Source organism: Benincasa hispida, chromosome 1 (assembly GCF_009727055.1).
Source record: "Benincasa hispida cultivar B227 chromosome 1, ASM972705v1, whole genome shotgun sequence".
NCBI classification, from domain to species: Eukaryota; Viridiplantae; Streptophyta; class Magnoliopsida; order Cucurbitales; family Cucurbitaceae; genus Benincasa; species Benincasa hispida.
In genome coordinates this window covers 8,967,727-8,994,602 of record NC_052349.1, presented here as the reverse complement: position 1 = coordinate 8,994,602, position 26,876 = coordinate 8,967,727, and the positions used below count along the sequence as shown (strand labels likewise).

General features: G+C 38.1%; 2 protein-coding genes across 10 annotated transcripts in view; both read left to right on the top strand.

Annotated features, from left to right (window-relative positions):
- The first annotated feature begins 725 nt into the window (after positions 1-725).
- LOC120090517 lies at positions 726-24,273 on the top strand. 6 transcript variants are annotated; one of them, XM_039048235.1, is made up of 15 exons: positions 730-1,336; positions 1,644-4,280; positions 4,831-5,260; positions 6,591-6,819; positions 7,354-7,518; positions 7,658-7,930; positions 8,375-8,620; positions 9,722-10,111; positions 10,217-11,575; positions 11,807-11,863; positions 21,009-21,443; positions 21,597-21,820; positions 22,176-22,309; positions 22,751-23,178; positions 23,388-24,273. In XM_039048235.1, the coding sequence occupies exons 1-15, from the start codon at positions 958-960 to the stop codon at positions 23,472-23,474; spliced, it is 7,473 nt and encodes a 2,490-aa protein (XP_038904163.1). In that variant the 5' UTR covers positions 730-957; the 3' UTR covers positions 23,475-24,273. The 6 variants fall into 6 exon arrangements, with proteins under 6 accessions (XP_038904194.1, XP_038904187.1, XP_038904178.1 ...); XM_039048243.1 differs by having other exon boundaries at positions 1,180-1,336; positions 1,664-4,280; XM_039048266.1 differs by lacking the exons at positions 21,597-21,820; positions 22,176-22,309; positions 22,751-23,178; positions 23,388-24,273 and having other exon boundaries at positions 726-1,336; positions 11,803-11,863; positions 21,009-21,145.
- Positions 24,274-25,207: 934 nt separating this feature from the next.
- Positions 25,208-26,876, top strand: part of LOC120084287 — a 6,486-nt gene continuing 4,817 nt past the window's right edge. For 2 of the 4 annotated variants that reach the window (XR_005483676.1, XM_039040158.1), the window contains exon 1: positions 25,209-25,597. The gene's annotated coding sequence lies outside the window, so the exon portion shown is untranslated. Of the gene's footprint in view, positions 25,598-26,634; positions 26,718-26,876 lie in introns of all 4 variants that reach the window. The other 2 variants (XM_039040160.1, XM_039040157.1) reach the window with 2 other exon arrangements.

The following is a 26,876-nucleotide window of genomic DNA, read 5'->3' as shown; positions in this document are numbered from 1 at the left end:
TTTCATGTAGGGACTAAGTTTGGAAGTGGGACTTATGAGACTTGTGTTGTAATCTCTGTAAATGTTTTGTGTTTAATGGTTAATGTTTTTTTTTTTGTGCCTTAGTGGCAACCGTTGTGTTTGAGATTGCATTTTGTTATTAGATTATTTAAAAAGAGTCAATAGGCAGTAAGTGTCATAAAAAAGTTGATAACTGTTGCAGTCATGTCTCATTCCAGACTAAGAGAGTAGTCTAGGCGGGGGTGTGACACTTTTGACATTTTTTAAAATCACTTCAAAACTTATTTTAATTATATAAGATCAATTTCGATGATTTGAAAATTGTATGTATGTAATTAAATATTAAAATAATTTCTTAGGATGTGTTTGAGGAAAAAAAAATATCTGAAAACTATAACAACTACCTTTTGTTACGGTAAATACTATTTTATATTTCTTAATTAGTTTCAAAACCCCTATTTGCTACAATGTTTACTATTTATTTCTCAGACTAAAATAATTTACATTTCAAACATATACTATTATAATCCAAATGAAATATATGACTATAATGACCAACTATTTGTCCTAAATGCCCTCTAGTGATTAAAAACATATTTTAGAGTGATTTTAAAAAATGGAATGATGAATTTAATTTAATTTATTATTATTATTTTTTTGTTTTTAATAAATTTTTTAATTCTATAATTCGTGAGAGGGGAGAATGTAATCTAATCTAACCTCAGAGTTTGCCTGTCGAGATATATGCTGAATGCTCATTGTGGCAGTTAATAGAGTGAGTTGATATCGTGGTTAAGCTTCCATTACTCGAATAGAAAAGAACAGCGAGAATCACGTAAAGAAGAAGAAGCTAGATATTGGAATTTCCCATTACTTCCCAAATTCAACTTTCCCAGTGATGAGTTTCCGTCGCCGGTCACTATAATTCCGTCCGGTTCTCCGATCAAGCTCCATTCCATGGCGGGAACAGCCTCCAAGATGGATCCTATCTCTCGTCTCCCTCTCCCTCTTTTAGGATCCGAGCCGATCCCTTCAGCCCCGAATAGATTCGACCCCCCTGGTTCCTCCATCGATTGGATTCCAGACTTTGCCGGCTATGCGTGGGTCGCTTATGGAGCCTCATCTCTTCTGGTGATCTCTCATTTCCCTTCTCCTCTATCTCCCGAAGAAACCAAAATCGGACCCATATTTCGGCAGGTACTGGAGCTCTCCGGCGACGACTTATCGGCTGTCAATGCCGTATCTTGGTCTCCCGTATTTCCGTCGGAGGGCGAGCTTGCTGCAGCCGCGGGCAACCGGATAGGGGTGTTTTCTCATGATTCGGGTGCTTCTCGAGGTACGCGATAGTCTGAAATTGTTAAACTTTCATTCCTGTTGGTTATTGTCTGAGAAAAATGAGCGGAGGACTGATTCCAAAGTGATATATTGGACTCTGCACCAATTAGTTCGGCCATCTTTACTAGGATAGTTCTGAAGTTAATTCCCACTTGGGTTTGTTGCCAACATTGGGAAAATAGAGATAATGGTAATATAAAACAATTGACGAGGAAATAGTTAGGTTCACTGAACGAGACTGATAACATTGAACTGTTTCCATTCAATTTTGGACACCTTTAAATTATATTTGATTTACTCATATTCAGGTTCTTTTTGTTGGAGGCAGAATTCAGTGCTTGTGCAATCTCTGAAGGTCGAGGCCATTCAGTGGACGGGTGCAGGAGATGGAATTATTGCTTGTGGAGTAGAGGTTGTTTTGTGGAAAAACACTAACAAATCCTGGGAAATAGCTTGGAAGTTCAAACCGGATGTACCCCAAACTCTTGTTTCCGCAAGCTGGTCTACTGAGGGGCCGCTTGCAACGGCACCTCATTCTAGGATCTCGAAGATGGAGAGCAAGTTAACTGAAAAAGCTTGCAGATCTGTGCTGGTAATTCAGAGTGAAGGGGAATATGGGTATGTAAGAAGTGAGTTATGCCATCCTCTACCCATAACTGCAATTCAATGGAGGCCTTCAGTTAATGGGCCTGAAATCGCCAAGCATACACCAAGACATGTGCTTCTGACATGCTGCTTGGATGGAACTGTGAGATTGTGGAGTGAGACTGAAAATGGAAAGGTCAGAAAATTTAGTAAGGATGTAAATAATAAAAAGTCGATGAGAAGGCATTTTTCTGTTGCTGCTGTTGTGGAGATGAATCAGGCACTGAATGGAACTCTTGGCATGGATTTGTTCGTAACATGGGCAACCGAGATTAAAGGTATGTGCGAAGCTTTTGAAGTAACTAAGAAAGTTCAATCCTCAGTAGGATTCGAACAAAACAGGGCTGGAAACTGTGAGTGGCTAATAAGTTTGGGTCCAGGATCATTGGTTACCTTTTGGGCTGTCCATTGTCTTGATGACGTATCCCCGTTAAGATTCCCTCGAGTCACATTATGGAAGAAGCAAGAACTCAAAGGATGTGAAGTGGGACGTCATTACATTGAAGGTTGTACAAACTTGAGTAACAAGTTTCTCCTCAAGAAAGTTGTAATCTCAAGGGTTCATCTGTCTGGTTCCCCAAGTATGTGTTCTTTGATTCAGTTATTGCCGTGTAATTCCTTGGTGTGGTCATTTTTATCTGCTCACACATCAGCTGACGCAGGGGATGCATCCTTTGACCAAAAAAGGTTAGAAAATTTATTCTCATGTTCATCTACTAGTCAACTGAATTTAAGTGGTCACACTGGAAAAATCTTACACGTTGCTGTCCATCCATACAACTGTGAGGTCAAAATAGCTGCTTCCTTGGATTCTAAAGGCTTGCTTCTTTTCTGGTCACTATCTAGTATCTCCAACTGCGTCGTAGGTCCTCCAACACTTACTCCAACCTGGGAACTTTGTGGAAAACTTGTAACTCAAGATTCATGCTCCAAATATACAAGTGTACGGTGGGCACCATCAATATTGGATGAAGAACTGATTTTTCTCATGGGACATGCAAGAGGAATTGATTTTTTTGTTGTCAGTATTAGCCAAAGTGATGAAGAAAATACTGAATGTCACTACTTATGTACCATACCTTTCACTGGTCATGGTCCTTTTGAGAATGGTCCAACTAATATATTTTCCATTCCGTTGCCTTCTTATTGTAATATAACATATAAATTCAATAAATTTATGTTATTGGGGGTATGGATAAAAGGATTTCAGGCATTATCATGGGAAATCACCCTACATGCTTATGATATATCTGGGACTGGAATACATTGCAATTGTGATATTGATAATGAAAATAAAGCTGATCTCAGCACGTTGACATTTGAAAGTGCTTTTGGAAGCAAAAAATATTGTGTTAGTATAATCCCTTGCTCATCACAGTTACCCAATTCTCAAATCCATGATCAGATTACAAGTTTTGCTGTAGTGCACCAAGGAACTTTTGTTCCTGTGCAACAAAAATTAGCTTCATCAGGTGAACCATATACCCCTGCATATATTATGGCTACTGGCTCTGCTGATGGTAGTTTGAAACTTTGGAGAAGTAATGTAGGCAAACCATCAATCTTCCATGTGCCATGGGAGCTTGTCTGTGCCGTTGTCACACATCAAGGCCCCCTTGCTGGTTTGTGTCTGACTGATTGTGGTCGAAAGATTGCAACAATTAGCAAGGACAACCATAAACCTAATACCAAAAATGTTCATTTATGGGAGCTTGCATACCTTGGTGCAGGGACCCTTTTGTTTGAAGATGAACTGTCCTTTGAAAGCAATATTGTTGCAGTGGACTGGCTAGCTTTAGGAAATGGTCAGTTCTTACTTGGAATTTGTTTGCAGAATGAATTGTGTGTGTACTCCCCGAAGCGTTTTGGCGGTCACACCTTGTCAGGCATCACAAAATCCGATATCAAGACTTGGATCTGCATTGGGGTTGCTCGTACTCTTCCTTCTAACTGTGGCTTTCTCTGGGGGCCAAGGACCACAGCGATAGTTTTACAAGATCATTACTTTCGTATAGTTAGTCCATGGTTGTTCCTTGTGGATAAAAACCATGATGCTATGTGCAATACTCGTTACATTGGAGAAACTGAAACTCAATATGTCAATGGGACCGATATCAACATTTCTGCTGCTGTTTTTGCTGATGAATGTTGCAGTATCAAAACACTATCAGATGATAGTTATGATAGCAAATGTAGATCAGGATTGCTTGGTCTAATAAGTATGCCGGATGTAGTTGATAAATTGTGTGGGTCACTGCCGTCTTTTCATCCTCAGGCCCTCCTTATTAATATATATTCAGGTGATTATATAAATTACTCCCTATCAGAAAGTTTTGTTGTTTTCTCAAGTATTGACCTTAAGAAGCTTCCAACATAATTCATTACAACCTATCTTTTCTTTTCTTACTTTTAAGTTTTAACTATTATGATATATCTTATTAGATGTTTATATGAAGACAGAGAATAATATCTTATCCATTTGTTTTATCTTAGATAAATTTTACACTTTTGTCTTTTTATTATATTGTTAAATTCATCATCTCATAGACTTACCAAAAATTACTTTCATAGACTTGCCACCAGCAACAGCTAACATGGTCAAACATTTATTTTCCTAGTTTCTGGTCAAAGCATGAAACTGTTAATTTCTGTGTTTTCTTGAAGAGATAAGAAATTGTGACTTCTTTAAAATCACTAGATAAAGTGTACCATTATGCTGCAAAAATAAACAACTATTGGGGATGTTGTGTTAGAATAATTTCTTTAGAATTTTGTTCTCTCTTTCTGTCCAATACAGTTAAATTTAGTGGTTCATTCAGGCTTAAGATGTGCAATCCTCAATTTGATTAGGCAAGTGGAAACGTGCATATTCAGCTTTGAGTCATCTCATCGAGCATCTTTCGTCTGCTAAAAAGAGCTCTGCAAATTCAACCTTTACTATTCCAGAGATCCCTTTGTCAGATTATCTTGAAGGAGTTGTGAAAACTTCTACTGATAAAGGAGTTCAGTGGAGTACAAATTGCTTATCTTCCCAGTTTAAGGAAAGTGTTTCACAATGGGTCTTCAATTGGGACTCTATGAATAATGACAACTCATTCATTCCATCCTCCACGAAGTCTGAATTCAGCAGCTTTATTGAGCCTCTTGAGCAGTTCTATGAATTAGCAGGGCTAACCAGCATGGAGAAGACACAAACTCTAGCAATTGTAGATCTTCTAGGTGAAATCAGTAACAAATCTTCTGCATCTGTTTATGAAAGTCTTGACGAGCCCGGGCGAAGGTACTCTGCAATAATGTTTTTGTAACTTCTCAATACTTAAGATTCAGAAGTTGCCAGACCTTGTATCTCGGTTACACTGTTTTGTTAAAAGGCTTGGAGAAAACCTTTACCCCATTGTCATTATTTGTTTCCTCTGTTAAATGCCTCATTGTCTGCAAGTCCTGCAATAAATATGTTTTCCTCCTTTCATGTGTTTTTCTTTCCAGTTTTAATTGATTTTTAGTTCATTTTCAGTATATTTCCTTAATTTTTGGGCATCTATTACTTTTCTTTTCAATATTTTTCTATTGGATCCTTCGAGTTCTAGAATAGTGCCCACATAATCTTTAGTATATGACCATACACCTTAGATTCTGTTTGAAGAGATCCCTGATATGTTAGTTTGATGTATAAATTACGAAAGCTCTGAGAATTGATTGTGAAACATAAACAAAGGACATTTCCCTTCAACTGTTGTGCTTCCCAGATTTTATGCCGTGTTACCTTGCTCTACAAGAGGCGTGGAGAATTCTTGTTATTCAAAGATTTTGACTAGAAGAACTTGGAATGTGAAAGTTCTGGGAGCTTATCAATTTGTTGAAGTAGAATACAACCTGGCATAGAGGAAGAGAGTCTTAAATTTCGTAATTTGAGTAGCTTCCGATTTAGTTTTGGTTAAATCCATTTTCTTCAATAATTCTTTGACCAAGAACTTCACTGAGAAATAACCTGACTCCAGCTGCCAAATTCTTGTATCTATTAGCTTTCCTCTCAGCGAGAACACAAAACTGCACAGAGATCTGTTTAAAAGAAAAAAAAGTAAATTGCACAGAGATCCAATCATAGCTCTTCCATTTGCTCTTCATGGGCGTATGAACATGGCTGAAAAAAAAATTCACAGTAGATGTCTATAACCATGCTTCCAATTTCCAGCTACGTGTCCTATGTGGAAGCAAAGGATGATCAAGCACATCTACTGTTTCATTGCTCTTAAGGAAGAAGTGTAATTTGCTTTTTTCAAAGTTCTGTGTATTCCTGGGTTGCATGAAAATCTGGGTCAACATTTGGCCATGGACTTGAATATAAGGTTACTGTTTTGTGGAAAAACGAAGTTAGAACGATAATATGGGGTTTTGTTACTCCTCCTAGGGTTCTTTATCTCTTATTTTTTGGTAATTATATTCTGTTTGTAATTAATTCAAACTTGGGCGGTATTCTGATACTTAAGTGGAGGCTGTAGATTTTTATGGTACCTTTTAACTAACTTTTTAAACATAAATGTTAAAATAACTATTCAATTATGAAACTTTCTTGCTTCATGTTATAATGATAATTTATTCTCTTTCTCTAGGTATTGGGTTGCTCTGAGGTTTCAACAATTGCAGTTTCTTCGACGTGATGGTAGATCAGCTTCTCTGGAACAGCTGGCCATTGACTCAAGATTGATTGGATGGGCCTATCACTCGGACTGTCAGGAAATTCTATTGGATTCAGTTAGCTCCAACGAACCAACTTGGCAGGAAATGCAAAGTTTGGGTGTCGGGATTTGGTTTACTAATACAACACAGTTGCGAATAAGGGTAATACTTGGAGATATTGTATATTAGTATAAATTCCATAGCTCGACTTAAACATCGAAATCAAAGTGATTCTATAATCATTATGCATTTCTTTTTTACTTTTTGTGCAGACTAAACATCAGTATGTGTACTGCTAGCAGATCAAGGCAGTTGCCACAATTTCATATCAAACAAATAGCATTTCTTTTCCCAAAAGAGTTAACACGAGTTTTATCCGTTCTTGGGTTTCATAACCCATAATATATTTTGAAGTTCAAGTGCCCTAAAACTCTTTTAGCCACCCACTTGAAATAATCTCATGATTTGCTTGTCTTCTTAGATGAGGTTTGGCCTTGGGTTTCTGTACACAATTGAACTAATAAATATTTTCAAATTCCTACGTATAGGAAAAAGAATTAACCAATACTTACATCCTGTTGATAAGTTCATTTGATGACTCTGGAAACAGATGCTTTATTAGAAAAATTGTTAAGTTTTGTCTGCCATAGATTTAATTTTTTTTCTTCTTCTTATATTGGTGCATGTTGTATGTAGATGGAGAAACTGGCGAGATCCCAATATCTGAAGAAAAAAGATCCCAAGGACTGTATGCTTCTGTATGTCACACTGAATAGAATCCAAGTTTTAGCTGGCCTTTTTAAAATTAGCAGGGATGAGAAAGATAAACCTTTGGTGGGTTTTCTTTCACGCAATTTTCAGGTGCTCCTTTGATATATACCATCTGGAAAATGTCAAATTTATGTGGAGGATCTTTGGAGAGAACAGTCTTGGAAGGTCACTTCAGTTTTCCCCTTTAAATAATGTTAATGTGCAGTTTCATTTAATTTTCCCTTTTCAGGAGGAGAAAAATAAGGCAGCAGCTTTGAAGAATGCCTATGTTTTAATGGGGAGACATCAACTAGAATTGGCTGTTGCTTTCTTTCTGCTTGGTGGTGATACTTCTTCTGCTGTTAGTGTCTGTGCAAAAAATCTTGGGGATGAGCAGCTTGCACTGGTAATTTGTCATCTAGTTGAAGGGCGTGGTGGACCTCTTCAGCAACACCTAATTACAAAGTTTATGCTTCCATCCGCCATTGAGAAGGGTGACACTTGGCTTGCAAGTATTCTTGAGGTGCTCCATTCATTTAAACGGATAAATGCAAAGTATATTCCCACACATGTGATTGAAAATTTGTTGTATGATTTAAAAATGATTGCTTCTACCCATGTGATTTAATTATTTACATAACACATCCCTTTTGCCGACTTAACATCTTAATAAATGTTATGTCACTCTTCTTTTGATTTAATACAGTTGAAAAGGGACCCCCTATGATAGATTTCCACATTAGCAAGAGCAATTGAATCCGTATATTAGTGAATCACATAAATAATAATTAATTTTTTGGCTGCAAGGGACTAATTTGTAATTGCATTAAACTATAAGTGTTTTAATTGCATCTACCTCATTTAAACAAACGATGAATGTGTAAATACTACAGCAGAAGTGGAATATACGTGATTTCCTTGGATTTGTTATGTCAATAACTTAAAATTTCTTTTCTTTTATTTTCAGTGGGAATTAGGAAACTACTCTCAATCCTTCCTGAATGTGCTTGGTTTGGAGTCAAATTCCCTAACCGGGATACCGTTTCTTTCAAGTAAACATATTGCTTTACTAGACCCAAGCGTTGGTATGTACTGTCTACTGTTAGCAACCAAAACTAGCATGAAGAAAGCAGTTGGAGAGCAATCTACTGAGGTCCTTTGCCAGCTCGCAACCTTGATGATGGCTACTGCTTTGAACAGATGTGGTCTTCCTGTAAGTTTATGTTTTGGCTAATGATTTAATTGGATGGTGTAGCTGCTTTGAAAAAAGTTTGACAAATAAGTTCAGTCAATCACGGGTATAAATGAAACTTTTTAACCCATAATTGAACATTTTATCAAGTTGATACATAAAAGGTATATTTTCATTAGAACTGAATGTACTTTGACATGGTGTAATAGAAGTATATTTCTAAACAGAGTGATTGAAATTCATAGGGAAGTACTTAAATGATCTTATGAAGCCTACTCCATAAACCATACCCAATTTGATGAGAAATCATTTATGTGTCCTATGAAATAATCCCATTCGACTTCAACCCAAATTCTCCAAATTATAGCTGGGACAGCAATCTTCATAACCTCTATGCCCATTCATTTAGTTTGAAATCAGATCATACTGTTAGGTACTTAAGCACCTTGGAGAACCACACCCCAAAAGCTAGCTATTGGGGTGGGAGAGCCAAGTCACTTAAGTACCACATTAGACATCCTATTCTAATCAATGTGAGACAAAGGCATCTCATACTACCTTGGTTCCTAACAATACCCTATCCGCGGAAAGCCGACGTCCCGGCAGTTACTTCAACGATACTTCACTCGGCCACACCCAGTCAGAACCCTCTGTCGATTCCACTCCAGAATGTCAACAACCGACTCTGATACCATTGTTAGGTATTTAAGCACCTTGGAGAACCACACCCCAAAAGCTAGCTATTGGAGTGGGAGAGCCAAACTACTTAAGTACCACATTAGTCATCCCATTCTAACCAACGTAGGACAAAGGCATCCCATACTACCTTGGTTCCTAGCACATATTTATGGAGAAACCAAAATCCAATTGTGAGCCATCCGATAGATGTAAAAGTATGTGTTAATTTGATTAGTTTCAAAATGGGTCAAGGGACTAAGGAATTGGACGTTTGGCTTCTAAAATGATTTTCAATTCCCAAATATGCACATGTGCCCCCTCCCCTTTTTAAAATCCTATTAATAACTAAGTAAATAAAAAGGAAGTGTATTGATTTCTTTCAAACGCTTCCATACCATACCCCATGTACGTGTTGTGATTGCTTTTCTTATGATTGATTTTAAGCTTGAAGCTTTGGAACACATGTCAACCTGTGGGAGCATTAATGAAGTTTCTGATGGGATTAATGGGGTTGATATTCAGAGTTTTGAGACTATAAGCAAAATCTGTCAGAAATCTCCCAGAGAATCCTCCAGTTGGATCTCTATTGAATTAGCAGTTCATCTCGAGCATCGATCAAAACTAGACTTGGCAGTACAATACTTCTCAAAATTGATACGGAAGCATCCCAGCTGGCCAACTACAAATTTAGAATCTGTTGAATGCATGGCTTGCTTGAAGGAATATGAGATGGATTATGAGAAATCTCTTGAAAGTTTTCAGCATAAGTTAAATATGGGGTTTGCACAGTTTGAAATGAAGTTTTCTTTGCTTCCTGCCTCTCTTGTTAGTATGGTAAGTGAATTTCTGAGTGTGATATTTTCTCTTTAATTTGTTGCTTCATATGTTGATTTTCAACTTTTTTAATAATATTCATTCCCTACCCATTTTTCTTATCAGATGTTAGTCTTTCTGTGTAATCTTGGGCTACAATTTATTGGACATGATATATTTCATGGATTTACTTCGCAAGAGTGCCCAGATGACAAGAACCTGGCGGTTTATAGTTTCCTCTTGCATAGTCTCTTGCACAAGGAACTTCTGAAAGCAGCACAAGAAATTTCATTTTCAGCTTCACGGTATGCTATTGCTTGCAGTTTATCTTTTCACAGAGGTGAAATTAGGTCGAAGTGTTTAGATACTTGGTGGTACTACCTTCAAGGTCTCTTACTATCATTACAGGGTGTAAGAGCTGCTTTGAGAACTACACATGGTTCTCTCAAAAATGATCTTGTTTCCAAGATCCTAAACATTCTTGATTTGGTTGAATATAACTTGTATTTCGCATCTGCTTGGCTACTGAGAGACTCAAAGTGTCTCCTTATAATGTTGCAGCCACTCTTGGCTAATGCACAATCTCCTCATGATGTTGACACGGAACATCTGAAGCAACTCCTCTCTCAGATTGGGGAGTTGATAGCTCAAAATTTACTGACTGATGTACATTATAGCCATCAAATTTTTGAAGGCATGCCTGATGAAGAAAGTGATGATATTGTGCATTCAATTCCAGGAGATGAAAGATGGCACATAATTGGGGCTTGTTTGTGGCATCACATGTCCAAATTCATGAAATATAAGCTGGCTACTTTAACTAGTAAATCTGAAGAGGGTAGTTTCTGTGGTATCTCTCGTGGGAACGTTGTTTCTTGGGCTTCAAGTCTTACAACCTTTAAATCTGATCAGAAAGACATTTTAAAGTATCTGATTGAATTGATGTCAACGGGTCTTACTTCTCTACTGACTATCGTCCTTGCTGAGGCTTCTTCTTATCAACTAAAACAACTGGTGTCATTTCTGCAATATAAATTAGATCAGAGGTTGTGCGTGGCAACCGTTGTTTGGTTTGAACAGTTTAGCCAGTCATCTAGGCATGACAAACACCATACTGATGAAATGAATAAAATAGATATGTGTAACAAAGGGGAATTTGAAACATTATGGAGCATTACTTCCAATCCCAATATGATATCAGAATGCTTTGCACATGAAAAAGTTCATCTGTTGAATTGTTTTGATCGTAAACTCTCTGCAAGATGGATTGACATTTATAATGCCACCACAAGGCCAGAGGACAGTTATACTCGTGAAGGTGCACTGATTAGTAGTTTCACCAGTGATACCACTGGCTCGCCTTGTAAATTACTTCGTAATGGGAGGACACTTGTCAGATCTGAAAAGGAATTGGCAACCCTTGATGATGCCATGCCTTTTCAGAAACCTAAAGAGATATATAGGAGGAATGGAGAGCTTTTAGAGGTAATTTTCAATCCAATTATATGTTTTGGCCTCTAAACTTTTTTTTTTTAAGGATCGAGAATTTCTGCTTCTATTTACATGTAATCCTCCTTGGTAATATATCCTTCTCATTGAAGAAGGCAAAAATTAATTTTGTCTTGAGAAGCAACTTGCATGTTCTCTATAGTAAAAAGTTGTTCAAAATCAAAGCTTTGATCTAGCGTTCTTAGTGTATTTTCTTTCTTAAGGTAGGCATTGTGTATCAACTCTGTTGATGGAAGACAAGCTGCAATTGCCAGTAATAAAAAGGTCAGTTGTCATCCTTCTACTAGACTTTTTTTTCTTTTTCACTTTCTTTTCCCCCTTTCCCTTATTCCAAAATTTCCCGATGTTTAGCATAATGTATTTGAGTTCCTCTTCAATTTGCTTAATTATTCGGTGTGCTACCTTACAGAATCATTTTGAAGTTGATGCTTACAGAATCATTTTGAAGTTGATGCTTACAGAATCATTTTGGCTTTAACAATTTAGGGCTTGTAAAATAGGGTAACTTCCTATTTAAAAGTTGAGATTTGAATCACTAGAATTCAAAATGTGCTAAAGATCATCAAAATTCAGGCGGACCCTTGAGTCATCTTTCGTATTGTGATGCTCTGAGTTTTCAGTGAGATGGATGACTTGGCAAGTTTTCTGTTTCTTTCAATTCTGTGCCGTTCTGTTTTGTTATCTACAAATCTTATGTCCTGATGCTGAGAGTAACTTTGTGGCGAAGGTTTATATGCTGTGTGATTGAAATCTGTGGAAGATTTAATAAACTCAATAAGAGCCAATAACTTTTGATGAGCTCTAAACGATTTTTTACAGATGTATATGGCATTCACTTAATCAGTTTGTGAAAACTTGGTAAAAGTGACCTTTGCAAATGCAGGAGGCACAGACTTGCATACTTTTTTTCTTTTCTTTTTTTCCGAAAAAGTATTAATGTAGATATAGTGCTTAATGGATATTTTTTTTTAATAAGAAACGAGAGAATCAGAGATATATTCCAAAAGAAGCAAAGACAACCCAAGGACGGAGGTAGAGGAAAACTCACTTAGAAACTAAACTATGAGGGCCTTCCAATTTTTTATAATCACGAGGAGGCTATAATTACAAAATAATTTTGTGTGCAAATATATCTGCCAAGAATTCGTATTTTCTACACAATTACACAAAGCATCAAAACAGAAAAACTTATCTTCAAAGGTTCTAGAGTTTCTTTCCTTCCAAATATGCCACAAAAGAGCTTTAAAGGCCTAACCCCCCACACTTAATGCATAATATATATTTTTTTTTTGAAAAGGAAACAATTCATTATATTAAGAAAAATGTGAGCTAAGGCCCAAAGTACAAGAGGGTTATACAATGAGCGATATAACAACCAAAGATCAAACGGATCAGTAAGCGCACCCGGGCATCTCAACTAGGCTGACACCCCCTTAGCGCCCTCATCACATCCAAGAAAATAAATTAAAATTAAACTTGAAATATGAGAATAGAACAAAACACTACAAGCCCAAACAATGGCCGAACAATGGGGGAAAACAAAACAAGACAGTCTGAAAAAACCAAGGAAAACAGCAGACTACTGACGAAGCTAAGAACCACCGCTGGGAAGGGAGATTAACGCTCTCTAGTTGAGATTGAAATCTGATAAACTGTAGCTATTAAAAGGCTTGGAGAGGATACACCAGGAAGAGGCATGCTGACGGGCGGATTTGAAGCGGTCTTGGCAACCAAGAGATTTATCATGAAACACCCTTTGATTTCTTTCAAACCAAAGTTCTGCCAAAAGAGCTTTGACCGCGTTAAACCAAAGTAAACGGCTGGATTTATGGAGGTTTGTTCCAACTAATAGCTGCAGCAAGTTACCCCTGAAATCATTGCTCATAACCCATGAAATATTGAAGATGGACAGCAACTTCTCCCAACACCAAGTTGAATAGGAACACGCAAAGAATAGGTGGAGAGAATCTTCGTAAGAATGAAGGCACAAAGGGCAGATTGAAGGGGAAATATAGCTGGATGTCAATTTCCTTTGTAAAACCGTGGCTACATTCAGCTGTCCATAAAGCATTATCCAGACGAGAATATTAATCCTTCGAGGGCTACTTGTCTTCCACAAGGCCGAGAAAAGAGATTTGTCCAAAGGGGAGGAGGGGGAAAGGTGTAATTTAAGGGAGTTAACCCTGAAAAGACCCGAGGCTGAAATGGACCACTCCCTTTTATCAAATTCAACTGAAACTTTTCTTGTTACAAGAACCCAAGCAGCTCTTGAAAAGAAAGCATCTCCTCATCTTTAAGCAAACGACGGAAGGAAATCGACCAAGCGGCCAGTCGGCTGTCCCAATGGTCAGCTACTGAACCATTCGGAAACAAGGTAATTCTGAAAAGACTTGGAAATAAGGTACTGAATGGAGTCACTCCTTCCCAAGGGTCTAAGCAAAACGTAATCCGGTTGCCATTTCCAAGCTTGAAAGTGGCCAATGACTCAACTTTTAGCCAAGACTTCGAAATACTGACCCATGGGCTTCTCAAACTTCTGCCCCTTTTACCTGCCGTGTGCCAATTAAAAGAATCTGATCCATGTATGCTTCTGATAACTTGGCCCCAAAAAGAACCTTCCTCATTAAAATATCTCCAGCCCCATTTAGCAAGGAGTGCTAAATTCATATTTTTGAACCACCAAGGCCGAGGCCTCCATCTGCCAAAGGCTTTTGCACCGAAGCCCACTTCACCAGGTGATTTAGCTTGCTGCCATTGTGTCCTTCCCAAAAGAAGTTCCTTGTAATCCTCTCCAACTTTGATGCAACTCCTTCAAGCAAAAGGAAAATGGACATATGATGAGTTGGGAGATTTGACAAGACTGACTTGCATAAAGTGACTCTACCTCCTCTTGATAGGTTGAAACGTTTCCATTTGTCCAATTTAGCTTGAAAATTGTCCAATACTGGTTGCCAAAAGGATAGTTTTTTCGGGTACCCACCTAAAGGCAGCCCTAGGTAGGAGAAGGGAAGGTGGTCAGCCTTACAATTCAAAGATGCAACTGTGGAAATCAGCTCGTTTTCATCCACATTAATACCATAAATGGCTGATTTTTCCCAATTCACTTTCTGCCCCGAACACCATTAAAAAAACTCCACAGTTTGCTTGAGTTTTGCAAGCATGGTGCTGTCATATTTACAAAATAATAGAGTATCGTCCGCAATTGGAGGATGGAAATCTGAATTTTGTCTTTGCCAACCACAAAACCTTCAATAAGACCGGCTTGAATGAGCTTGTTCACCAAAGCATTTAATACTTCACTAACAAGAAGGAAAAGGAATGGTGGGAGGGGATCACCTTGCCTTATACCTCTTGTGGCAGCCACCCTTCCCCTTGGTCGACCATTGATGAAGACTGAAAACATGAGATTTTTAACGCATCCCATAATCCATTCTATCCATTTCTGACTGAAATTTTTGTTTTTCAACCCCTTTTCTAGGAACTCCCAATAAACGCGGTCGAAAACCTTTTCCAAATCAAGCTTGAGAATCCACCCCTTCTTCTTTTTCACTCTATATTCCTCCACTCTATATTCCTCCACTGCTTCATTAGCAATAAGAATGGGATCCAAAATTTTCCTTCCTTCAATGAAGGCACTTTGGGAAGGAGCTATAATACTAGACATTACCCATTTTAGTCTTTCAGCCAGCAACTTTGCAATGACCTTTATAAATCACGGTAGTTAAATTAATTGGTCTGAAATCACTAATCGCAACTGCTATTTTCTTCTTTTGAATTAGACAAATGAAGTTTTCTTTTATACAAGCGTTAAGTTTACCATTCTTGTAGAAATCTTCAAAGGTGGAGTGCAAGCTTCCCTTGATCAGGTTCCAAAATTTCAACAAAAACTCCATAGTGAAGCCATCGGGGCCAGGTGCTTTGCATTTTCCAAGTTTTCTTACAGCAGCCTTTATTTCTTCAATTGAGAACTTAGCTTGTAAGGTCAAATTCTAATTTGAGTTGATGCATGGCCAGTCTAGGTTCAAAGGAATGTGTCTTATCCCCGGGGATTTAAGGAAAATGCTGCTATAGAAATTCAGGATTAAGCCTTCAATCTCTCTAAAAGATTTCGTTGGCACCCCTTGATCATCTATTAGTTTAGAAATAAAGTTTCTTCTCTTATTTGCTGCTAGGAATTTTTGGAAGAAGCTTGTGTTTTCATCTCCCAACTTGAGCCAATTCAACTTACTTTTCTGAATTAGGTTAACTTCCTCCAGCCTATAAAGAGACATTAAATCTGATTTCAGAGTGGATCTAATTGCCATTTCACTGCTAGAAAGGGTAGAACAATCAGCAAGAGCATCCCATTTTTCAATTTCTTCTAACAACCCCTCCTCTTTCCTTCTTTGAGCTTCTTGGAATTTCGAATGCCACTCCTTGACTGCTGTCTTTACCTTTTTCAGCTTTTGATTAAGGGCAAAACCAGCCCAACCCTGAGCTTCACTACTTAACCAAGTTGTCTCAATGAGTTTGACACATTCCTTATTGAGCAGCCAGCTGTTACAAAATCTAAAAGGGGATGGACCCCAGCTGAAAGAACCGACTTCTAGTAAAATTAGATAGTGATCAGAGAAGGTTCGGACTTGCCTATTAGCTCTAGAGTTTTCAAACAGCTCGTCCCATGCTTTAGAGATGAAAAAGCGATCTAATAAAGATCTTGAAGCTGAAACCCCTTCCCTAGACCAAGTAAAGTTGCCATTTCCCAACCGGACCTCCAAAAGATTGGCTTGGTCTATGAAGTTATTAAATTTCCTCATTCCTTTAGTGCTTCTGCCCAAAGGAAATCTCTCGTGAGCCCATCTTGTAATATTGAAGTCTCCCTCGATACACCAAGCTTCATCACAATAAAATGAGAGAGATAGGAGTTATGGCCAAACAAATTTTCTTTCTTTGTAGTCATTTGGCCCATGAACATTAGTGATCCAACAAGTCTTTTTACAAGCAGTGATGCATTTTACTGATAAAGAATACCCTCCTTTCAAGGTTTCAACCACAGAAATCAAACTCTTATCCTATAACGTCAGTAAACCACCTGAAGTGCCATATGATTCCACAAATTCCCAACCTATTTCTTTGGAGCTCCAGAGGGATTTGATGAAGCTTGCTTCAAAACTCTCTTTCTTTGATTCTTGAATTAAAACTACTGCTAGATTATGTTTCTTTAGAAATCGCTTGAGAGCCAACCTTTTATTAGCATCTTTTAGGCCTCTCGTATTCCATGTCACAATTTTCATAATTATGAGCCTAAATTTTTGGTTGTAGCCTCAGCAGCCAACTGTTAATCCAGAATAAGACTGCAATCAGTGACTATGGACTTCAGATGGGCTGGAAGATCGCACGGAATGGCTGGAGAGATGGAGCCGACAACTAAAGCTTCTGAAGACTTTTCATCCTCTGTCTGGAACAGGGGATTTAAGTCAGATAAAAGGGGGGCTTCTTTCCTTGACTCCTCTGTAATTCCCTCTGAAATATTCCAATCAACTTCTTCACTGCTCACATTAAAGGGAGAATCAATGAGGGCATCCCCTTTTTCTTTTGAATATGCACCCGAGGAAGAGCTTGGTGAGCCTCTCAGAAAAGTAAACTCTGAATTAGGCAAGGAAAAAACAGAGTGTTCAAAGAGAGGAGGGAGAGAAGGAAGGGGGGCTGACTTGATACTTTGGGACAGACCTTGGACTGAATTGCATCGAGCTTCTAGCAAATCCGGATTTTGATCAGTCACTGTCTTTACTCTGAGGCAGGACTTCTTGAAAGAATCCTTCACTTGCTTTCTTCTAATGAAACACTTTGGGAAGGATTTAAAGAGGCAAGGGGATGTCTTGCTTTGGAGTGTCATTTAGCCACAAATTTGCTAGGTCTTAGGCACTGATTTACTGAGACAACTTTTAGGATAGAGCCAAATTTTTATGGAAATAGGGGAAGAGGGCTTAATTAGGATAGAGCAGGAGAGGAGTGGAGCAGACTTAGGTGACGATTGGGCTTCCTTGGTGTTTGGGGTAAGTAAAAATGCCTGCCGAGAATTAAAATTAGACTTTCCCGTGCCGCATAGTCTTAAGGGCTTCTCATTTTTTTGTACAAACGGTTGTTCAACTTCAAAAGGTATAATGCCGGCTGAATTACCTCCTTCCTCCATCTCTCTTTTCTTAATTACTCGGGGCGCCTTTTCATATTTTTCATAAAAGATCTGTGACTTTTCACCTTCTTCCACAGGGGACACTTTACCTTTTGATGCCTGTTCGACTTATTCAGCTAAAAAAGAAGAATGAGTGGCTGATTTGTCTGTGTAACTTTCCAGAGAAGGTGACTTTTCACATTCCTCAGCAAAACTTGCATCTCTTTTCAGGGTTTGTGGCTTCAAGATAGACTTTTTAGAGGTCGGATTTGGGTTTCTTGAGAAACTCGGCTTGGATTGAGAGGAGACAAGGAAGGACTATTCTGAAATATCCATATGGAAATTGACACCTTCATCCTTAATAACTTGATTCAACCGAACTAAGTTAATTGGATTAGAAAAATCCTTAAAGAATAAATTCCCAAAAGACTTGGAGGGAGCATCTAAACATTCAATGTCACCAAAATTTAAGTAGAAATTGTCACGATTTTCATCCTTAATCTCAATAGTTGTCGGCATGAAACCACTGAGGTTTCGTCTAACTTGAAATTTGGCTTCTAAACAATTAGTGAGGTTAAGAGTTTCTGAAGCTATCGATTCCAGTCCCCCAAAATAAGCACCTATGGCTTCAAACGTGTTTCTGCACCAATAGTTCAGTGGAAGATTCTTGATTGATAACCAACCCCCAAATCCTTTCATTACTAAGGGTCTGCCATGCCTTGACGGATTCCATTTTTCGAACATCAAATGATAAGAACCAAATAACTGCCACTTGCCCAGGTATATAACCAGATCATTCAGATCACCATTACTGACCTTAATTAAAACTTTATCTACGAACAGGGGATTTATAGTGACAATGGAGTTGAAGGCCTCACTTAGCTCTTTTGCAATTTCCTTCCGATCGTTAAAAACCAGGAGTCTTAAGATGATCCATAAGCTACTAAAGTCTTCTTTGAATACTTCATGATCCTTTTGAATCCAAAAGGAGTTCTTGCTCTATTTTACCAACACCTGAACAGGGGACTTCTGATGCGAATCGACATTAAACTTTGGGGGCTTAGAAACCAAATGAGGGAGCTCCTTTCTCCCTTTTAACACCTCTGAATAACTTCTTTCTTGATGACCCAAGAGGGGGGCGCTGATCGAGAGTTATTGACCTAAACTAACTCATAAGGGAGTTTAAAGGAGGAAGAACTTACTTGTTGGACAGGGGGCTCTTTGAAGATGTGTATGCTGGCTTCAATCATGTCCTTGAATTCTTGCCATCCAGATTTGTCATCACCATACGGAATGTGGATGTTCTTTCTTCCCCCTGAGGCTGGCCACACTGTACACTCTACAAACCACTTATCTTTAGCTCGAAATTTGGCTAAACGATGAAACTCTGGTCTACTCTTTCCTTTAGTAAAAAGAATTCAAATGTTGGGCCAAACAGAAGTCTTCTAAAGCTTTCTTTAAGCCAAGGGTTGAGGCCATAGAAAGGAACATGGTTTGGCCTCTTTTCAAATCTTCCACGAGGAACCCGAGTCCCTCTTGCCACATACAGAAAAAGTGATCAAGAATGCTACAGCTTTTGATCTCCATGGCAGAGAAGCGCACAAACACAGAGCAAAGAAGGCCGAGGGAAGGAAAACTGCCGGAGAGTGAAAGAGAGGAGGGAAGCAGGAGGGAAAGGGACGCGGTTAAGGTGAGGAGACATGGTGAGTTCCGGTGGGATGGGAAGAGGAGGGGGTGGGAGGCTGAGTTGGGACGGGAGGGGAGAGACATTTTTTTGTTGACTTAATGCATAATGTTGGATGATGTATTTTTCCCCTGCTACTTCTTCTCACTAATGCAAGCTCCGGTCAAGGCTATTAACAATGTGGAGAAGATCATTAGAGACTTTGTTTAGGATGGTGGCTCCTTTAGACCGACCTCTCATCTTGTCAATTGGAATTGGGCTTCTCTCCCTACTATTTATGGTCTTGGGATTGGCTCTTTTTGCCAAAAAAAAAAAAAACACCACCCTTTTGATGAAATGGCTTTGGAGATTCTGTCACGAGCAAAATGCTCTTTGGAGACGTGTTATTGCTGCTATTTATGGTCTTGATGATTGTGGTTGGTTAAATAAGCCTTCTAAGAAGGGTAGAAAGTATCGCCTATGGGCTGGAATTCTAAGGCACAAAGAGCAGTTTATTAACTTTACAGATTTTATTTTGGGGGATGGCAAAACTTTTAGCTTTTGGGAGGATAGATGGTGCAACTCTCAACCCCTTGCTCTCAAGTTCCCTAATATATACTCTATTTCTTACAAAAAGGAGGCTACAGTGGCTGATTGTTGGTGTGAATCGAATCAATCCTGGGACTTGGGGCTAAGAAGGAATATCTTTGATAGAGAAATGGACGACATGGTTGCGCTTTTGCAAATTCTTCACTCGTGGAAGCCACAAGGGAACAGTGATAGCCTTAAGTAGAAGTTAGATGCCTCTGGGAAGTTTACTACTAAAACTACTTTGTTAAACATTATGCAGCAGCCCTCCCACACCACCTTTCCTCTTGTTAATGTAGTTTGGAGGCTGAAAATTCCCAAAGAAGTTAGTTTTTTTCTTTTGGTCTCTTGCATAGAGAAGCCTAAATACTCATGACAACTTACAGAGGAAACTTAAAAACAGATATCCATCTCCTTCTATTTGCTGCCTTTGCTTGAAAGATGAGGAGACTCTGGACCATTTATTCTTGCTTTGTGATTTTGCCTATAAGGGTTGGTCTAACCTGTTCAGCATCTTTATGTTGAGGAGCGGTCTCCCGAACAAGATAGATGAATGGTTCTTGGAAGGGCTTGACAGCTCTGCTTTCAACGGAAAAGGAAAAGTTCTCTGGAGATGTGCCTCTTGGTCTCTCTTGTGGTGTCTTTGGAAAGAAAGAAATAGTAGAATTGTTTAAGATAAGTTTGCTTCTTTTGATTCTTTTTAGGCTTTTGTTCAGCATACAGCCTCTTGGTGGTGCACGAATTACATGAAATTCTTTTGTAATACAGCCATTTGGTGATTTTTAACACTTGGAAGGCTCTCTTGTATTAGTCTTCTGGGGAGGGGTCCTTAGGCTGTGCCTTTCTCTTTGATGAAATATATCTGTCTATTTTTTATAAAAAAAATGGTGGATGATGTATTTATCTAAAGTTGATGATCACTGTGCTCTCCTATAATTTATTGTTCACTCCATAGCTTATATCATATGTATGCAATCATGGTTTTTGATCCCAATGGATGCATTCAGGGTATAATTTTCTTTAGATGGGAAGATGGGATGCCCTCCAGAGATGAGGAGGATTATATCTGGTCAAACTCTGAGTGGCCTCTAAATCTAAATGGGTGGGCGGGCTCTGAATCGACACCAGCTCCAACGTGTGTATTTCCTGGTGTTGGTCTTGGTAGCAGCAAAGGGGCACACCTAGGGTTGGGTGGTGCTACTGTGGGTGTAGGTTCATCTGCAAGGCCAGGGAGAGATTTGACTGGAGGTGGAGCATTTGGTATTTCCGGTTATGCTGGTATTGGTGCTTCTGGCTTAGGTTGGGAAACACAAGAGGATTTTGAGGAATTTGTAGATCCTCCAGCTACTGCAGAACACACGAGCACGAGGGCTTTCTCCAGTCATCCTTCTAGGCCTCTTTTCTTGGTTGGTTCTACCAATACACATGTATACTTGTGGGAGGTATGAATTAATATTATCTTTTGCTCTAGGACAGCAGATTTTTGCAGTTTAACATATGAGTAAAGTAGTAAACTGCAACTTGCATATTTTAAATTTTCTGTACTCATTTACTGTCAACTGTTCTTTGGATGATATAAATTTGAACTAATGCAGTTCGGGAAGGACAGGGCTACTGCAACTTATGGTGTCTTGCCTGCAGCAAATGTGCCTCCACCATACGCTCTGGCCTCAATATCATCTGTGCAGTTTGACCAATGTGGACATAGATTTGCTACTGCCGCATTAGATGGGACGGTATGCTCATGGCAGTTGGAGGTTGGAGGAAGAAGCAATGTCTGTCCAACAGAATCGTCTTTATGCTTTAATGGCCATGCATCGTATGTGGTTTTACTTTTAAACGTTTAAGAAATACATATATGGATCTTTTCTTATTCATTAATAGAATACTTGGTTTTACATATATATAATTGGATCTGCTTGCATATGAATTTCATGATCGACTTAAGTTTGCACACGTTACCTGTAATCATTGTAATTTGAGGAATTATAATATACTAAATTGAACATCCATTGTGGTGATATTGCTTGCTTTTTCTTTATTCCTTTATAAGCGTTTGAGGTCACTGTAGATAGTTTGTTCACTCCTTGGTTTCAGATTACAAGTTAATTATTTAGAAGTCCTAATATATCTTTGGATATTTCTTCTTAGTGAACTTGTTTATCGATTTGCAGGGATGTCACTTATGTTACTTCCAGTGGATCGATAATAGCCGTGGCTGGATATAGCTCCTCTGCAGTTAATGTAGTCATATGGGATACACTGGCTCCACCAAAAACTTCGCAAGCAGCCATTATGTGTCATGAAGGTATTATTAATCTCATAAGTTATATTAAACTCCAAAAGCGAGGCATTTGAACTCTGTCTTATTTATATCTTAATGTGGGACCGGGCAATCATTATGTAGAACATATTACTTCCTTGATTGTGATTAGAAAGAAAATAAAGCCAAACTTGTCCACTGAAGGGAGATGGATTTACTATTATTTCAAGTTGGATAATGTCTTTTTATTAGTCGGCTTATAGAAGGAAGTTTTATAATAACACAGAAATCATATATTTTTCCTATTACTTTACCAGAGTCCTAGATTGTTTTTAGACTTGTACGGAAAACTTTAACGTTTAGATCTCATGATCACATACCATACTCTGTTGTCAAAGCTGGTATTTCTTTTTTCTGTTAAAACTTTCGGATTAGATATTGACCTGTTTGTATATTAATAAGCATCTTACTTCTTTTACTGTGAAGGTGGTGCTCGCTCTATTTCTGTGTTTGATAATGAAATAGGAAGCGGTTCTGTTTCTCCACTTATAGTTACTGGTGGGAAAGGTGGAGACGTAGGACTTCATGACTTCCGATACGTAGTCACTGGTAGGACTAAGAAACACTCTCCTAAAGATGAAAGGATTAGCGATGCTTCAAATACTAACATGCTAGGTACCGTTGGTGAACAAAATTTAAATGGAATGCTATGGTACATACCGAAGGCTCACTCTGGGAGTGTCACTAAAATAACTTCCATCCCAAATACGAGTTTGTTCTTGACCGGAAGTAAAGATGGGGATGTAAAACTTTGGGATTCAAAAAGAGCTAAGTTAGTGCATCATTGGCCAAAGTTGCATGATAGGCACACTTTTCTGCAACCGAGCTCCCGTGGTTTTGGTGAAGTAGTTCGGGTAATTTCTTTTCTTGTAGTTATGTGAAGTACTTGTAAAAATTCAGTTCTAATCAAAGCTGATGCTTAAATAACTGGCAAAACAAATCAACGTTCTTTATGTGGTTTATATGAATACTATATTTGCTGCCTTGCTGCTCAAAAGATCTACTTTTTTTGGAAGGAAACTCTCTCACAATGCTAAAGCCATTGAATTACGTAATGCTGCAGGCTGCTGTTACTGATATACAAGTTATCGCAAGTGGATTTCTTACCTGTGGTGGAGATGGCTCGGTAAAGCTGGTTCAACTTCAATAGATCTAATACAAAACAGCAAAATGAGTTTTATTACGGTTAAAATGTTGGAGTTTGAGATGTGCCAAAGAGGTAATGATGCAAGGACCGCGGCATGTTCGACTCTAGCATGCCGCCTTGCATTTGACCAAGCATGTTTAAGATGTTTACAGTTGGTCCATTCCCCTGACTAATTTCCTAAATGAAAGCTTAAACCAGTTCCGTCATTGTTAATCAAGCTTTTAGCTTGATTTGCCAACATGCTGTGATGATCTTATCTAGTACTAGTAACTTCAGAAAGTGAAGAAGGTAGTTTTCTTAGTTGAGGATTTCAGCAAACTTGAGTGAAATCAAGTGCAGTTATCTTGTTATGAGGTGGAGGAACGGCTTTGAGGCAATGATTAATACAACCCAGACAGAATAGAAATAAACTCGTGCTTTCTTCTTACATTTTTTTTTAGCTTTTTGGAGGAAAAGGAACATCAAGATGTACTACTGGCATCCGGACCTTCATGGAGTGAACAAAGAATTTGCTGCTTACTGCTAATGGGTGCTATCTCTCAGTGCATTCTTCTATGAAGTTGGCATAAGAATTTACTGCCTTTTGTTTATTTTTAGGTTAACGTTCTGCTACATGGTATAATATTGGGATGTCTGATTTTTTTGAGATGTGTATAAACTTTATTCGGCCACTTTCCCCAGTATAAAGGAAAATAAAACTGTCCTTCGTCACAGTTTAGGTTTGTGAGATTCTTGTCACTGTACATTTTGTAACAACTTTTGTAGAGCTGAAATTGAATGTGAATTATCATTTTTGGCCTCCTCTTTTTGTCTAATCATATTAATGTTTGATGGACGAATGACAGAATGACTGATTGGAACTATGGGCAAACCTGTCAAGCTAACTCATTCCTCTCTTTCCATAGAGATTCTGTTTGAGTCTCAATCGGTTCAATATAAAATTTTTAAGGACAGTTATACAACCTATAGAACAGATCTTGTTCAGGTAAGGTTGTCAAACGGTTCTCTATAAAAACAAATGTAAGCTTAGATGGAGTTTACTATTTGGGAGTTTTGGGGTGAAAAACTGGATTAAACCAACTGAACCAAGTTGATTCAGGTAGTCGATTCAGTTTGATTTGAATTGATTGTCGGTTTATGTTCATTCGATTTTGACTAAAAATCACCTAAATCAACCTGCATACAACTTTCTTTCTTCTGTGCTGGAATGAATTAGAGGTTTATTAAGTATAACCAGCGTGCTTAGTAAAAGGCTCCCACAGAAATAAACTTATACTGTCATTACTTTTGGTAGGGACAACCCCAAGAGTCAAAAAGCCATAGGATATGGGGTTTCAAAGCTCAAAATAACACCCAATCATTTTTGCTTTCTTCTCTCTAAATATGTAGTTGCGTTTCCATTAATCACAAAAACTAACACCTATGAAATTCTATCATGGTTTATTGGCCAAACCCATTTTTCCATTAAAGTTTCCTTGCAAGTCAAGATAATGATGCAAAGTCCCCAAAACCATGGGCACAACACCTTGATTGCATTTATTTTGCCTCCTCCAAATTTACTCTCAAGTCAGGTCCTTGGTTAAGAATTTCGAATTTCCGACTTTTTATTCAAAAGATGGTATGTTTTAATCAATTGAGCTCTACGCTAAATTAATCAATATGAAATTACTCTATATGTGTATATTCTTGCTCAAATCATTTTACGCAATTGGACAGATCATTTTGTAAACAATTTGGAAAACAAGAAAGAACCAAAAGAAAATGGTTTCTTAGAACAGAGGGTGGGAGGGAAATGAAAAACTGCTCCACTAGCAATTAGTGTTGGTTTTGAATGAAACGACATCGTTTTAGACCAGATTTCCGTTTCAATTTTTCTTGCTGATTAGTAAAGCGCTCCCTTCAGAAACCGACAGCAAAGAATTGATAACTGAACGAAGAAAAAGATAGAATGCAATAAAAAAAATCAGCAGAATTTGGAAGACTGACACCTCCTTTCTACAGTCTCCTTCTCACCCAGATGCGTCATCTTCTTCCTTTGGTTGCAGATTTTTTCTCCCTGGATTTTGAATCTTTTCAAGCCTTGCTTTTGACCCAGATCCTGTAATTGATTCTGTTTATTTTCCAAGGTACCCACTTGGTTTATTCCGTTCCTTATTCCGTTCTTTAGAATTTCTGAATGATTTTGGATCATAGGGTTGCTTTCATTCTGCTTTTTAGCTTGTTTCTGTTACGTGGGTTCTCTCTGTTGGTTAAAATGATTGTGTTGGTGAGTTGCTTGACTACTGGGTCATTTTTTTTTTTTACTTTGATTTTCTTGGGACTGCTAAATTTGGATCCTTTTCTTTCGTGATGTTGATTACAGCTTCCGGTTGCAAACTTGCGATTACTTTGTTCTAAAACCAATACTAAGAATTTTTTTAATTAGTTTTTGGGCTCAAGGTTAAAAATATCTTCTCCCCTGTCTTTGAATGTGTAAATATGCGCTTATAGTGGTTGCTAAGAAAGCATTTCTGTTGCAACTACTGTTCGTGGATGTTCTCTCTTGTATGTGAGTAATTCTTTCTGATTTTGAGTTGAATGCTTATGGGCGAGAAGACACAAGGGGGGCTCTGTTTTTTGCTCAAGCTTCCATTATGCTGATAAATTTAAGTGGTTCGGATAATATATTGGGTGTCTTTTCCTACCATTTTGTGCCCGAAACAAATGAATATCAAATGGGCTGAACCAATCGCATTTGGGTGTGTTAGTAGGAGGTTTGGGGAGGGTGTTCCGGTTAGCAAATTCATGTCTCAAGAACTATTGCCAATTTGTATTTGGAATTCTTGAACTGAAATCACCGTTGTGTGAACTGTGGCTTCAGATTCAGATGTATCTTCTTATTTGTGATTACTAATTAATACTATTCATTTCAAGTACAGGAGCTTGAAGTGCTATCTGATGCAGATTAGGCATGTGAATTAGCAGCAAGTTAACTTGTTCATAGATTTCCTTAATATCTTTAGAAGTTGTCGACATTTTGACTTTGTTTGAGTTCAACTTTTCTATACTATTTGTACATGCTTGCTGAAATTGAAGTTGTTCCCCTTGCTCCTTAATGTTGAAGATGAATACCTCTGTTTGTTATAATCTGATTCTTCATTAATGTGGTCTTAATCTTTTGCAGTCTAGCTGTCATGAATAACTAATCCTTTTGGAGAAAAGATGAAGAAGTAGTTGTTATCATCAGTATATTAGATTCAATATCAGGTTTAGATTTAAATGGGCATTGTACAACATGTCGTTTTCAATTGCTTAAACTGTGCTTCATATGAAACTTGAACTTCATCTTCAATTCGTTCACCTGTATTTCAGATATTAAGGTGGTGTTTTTTTTAAGGTTCTCAAGCTCTTGCATTTTTTTTTTTT

Bases quoted from the DNA above. Each gene is read 5' to 3' on its own strand.
- LOC120090517 (XM_039048235.1), top strand. From the start codon at position 958: ATGGCGGGAACAGCCTCCAAGATGGATCCTATCTCTCGTCTCCCTCTC. The intron at 11,864-21,008 runs GTCAGTTGTCAT...GGATGCATTCAG, and splicing joins CAATTGCCAGTAATAAAAAG to GGTATAATTTTCTTTAGATG. The intron at 22,310-22,750 runs GTATTATTAATC...TTTACTGTGAAG, and splicing joins AGCCATTATGTGTCATGAAG to GTGGTGCTCGCTCTATTTCT.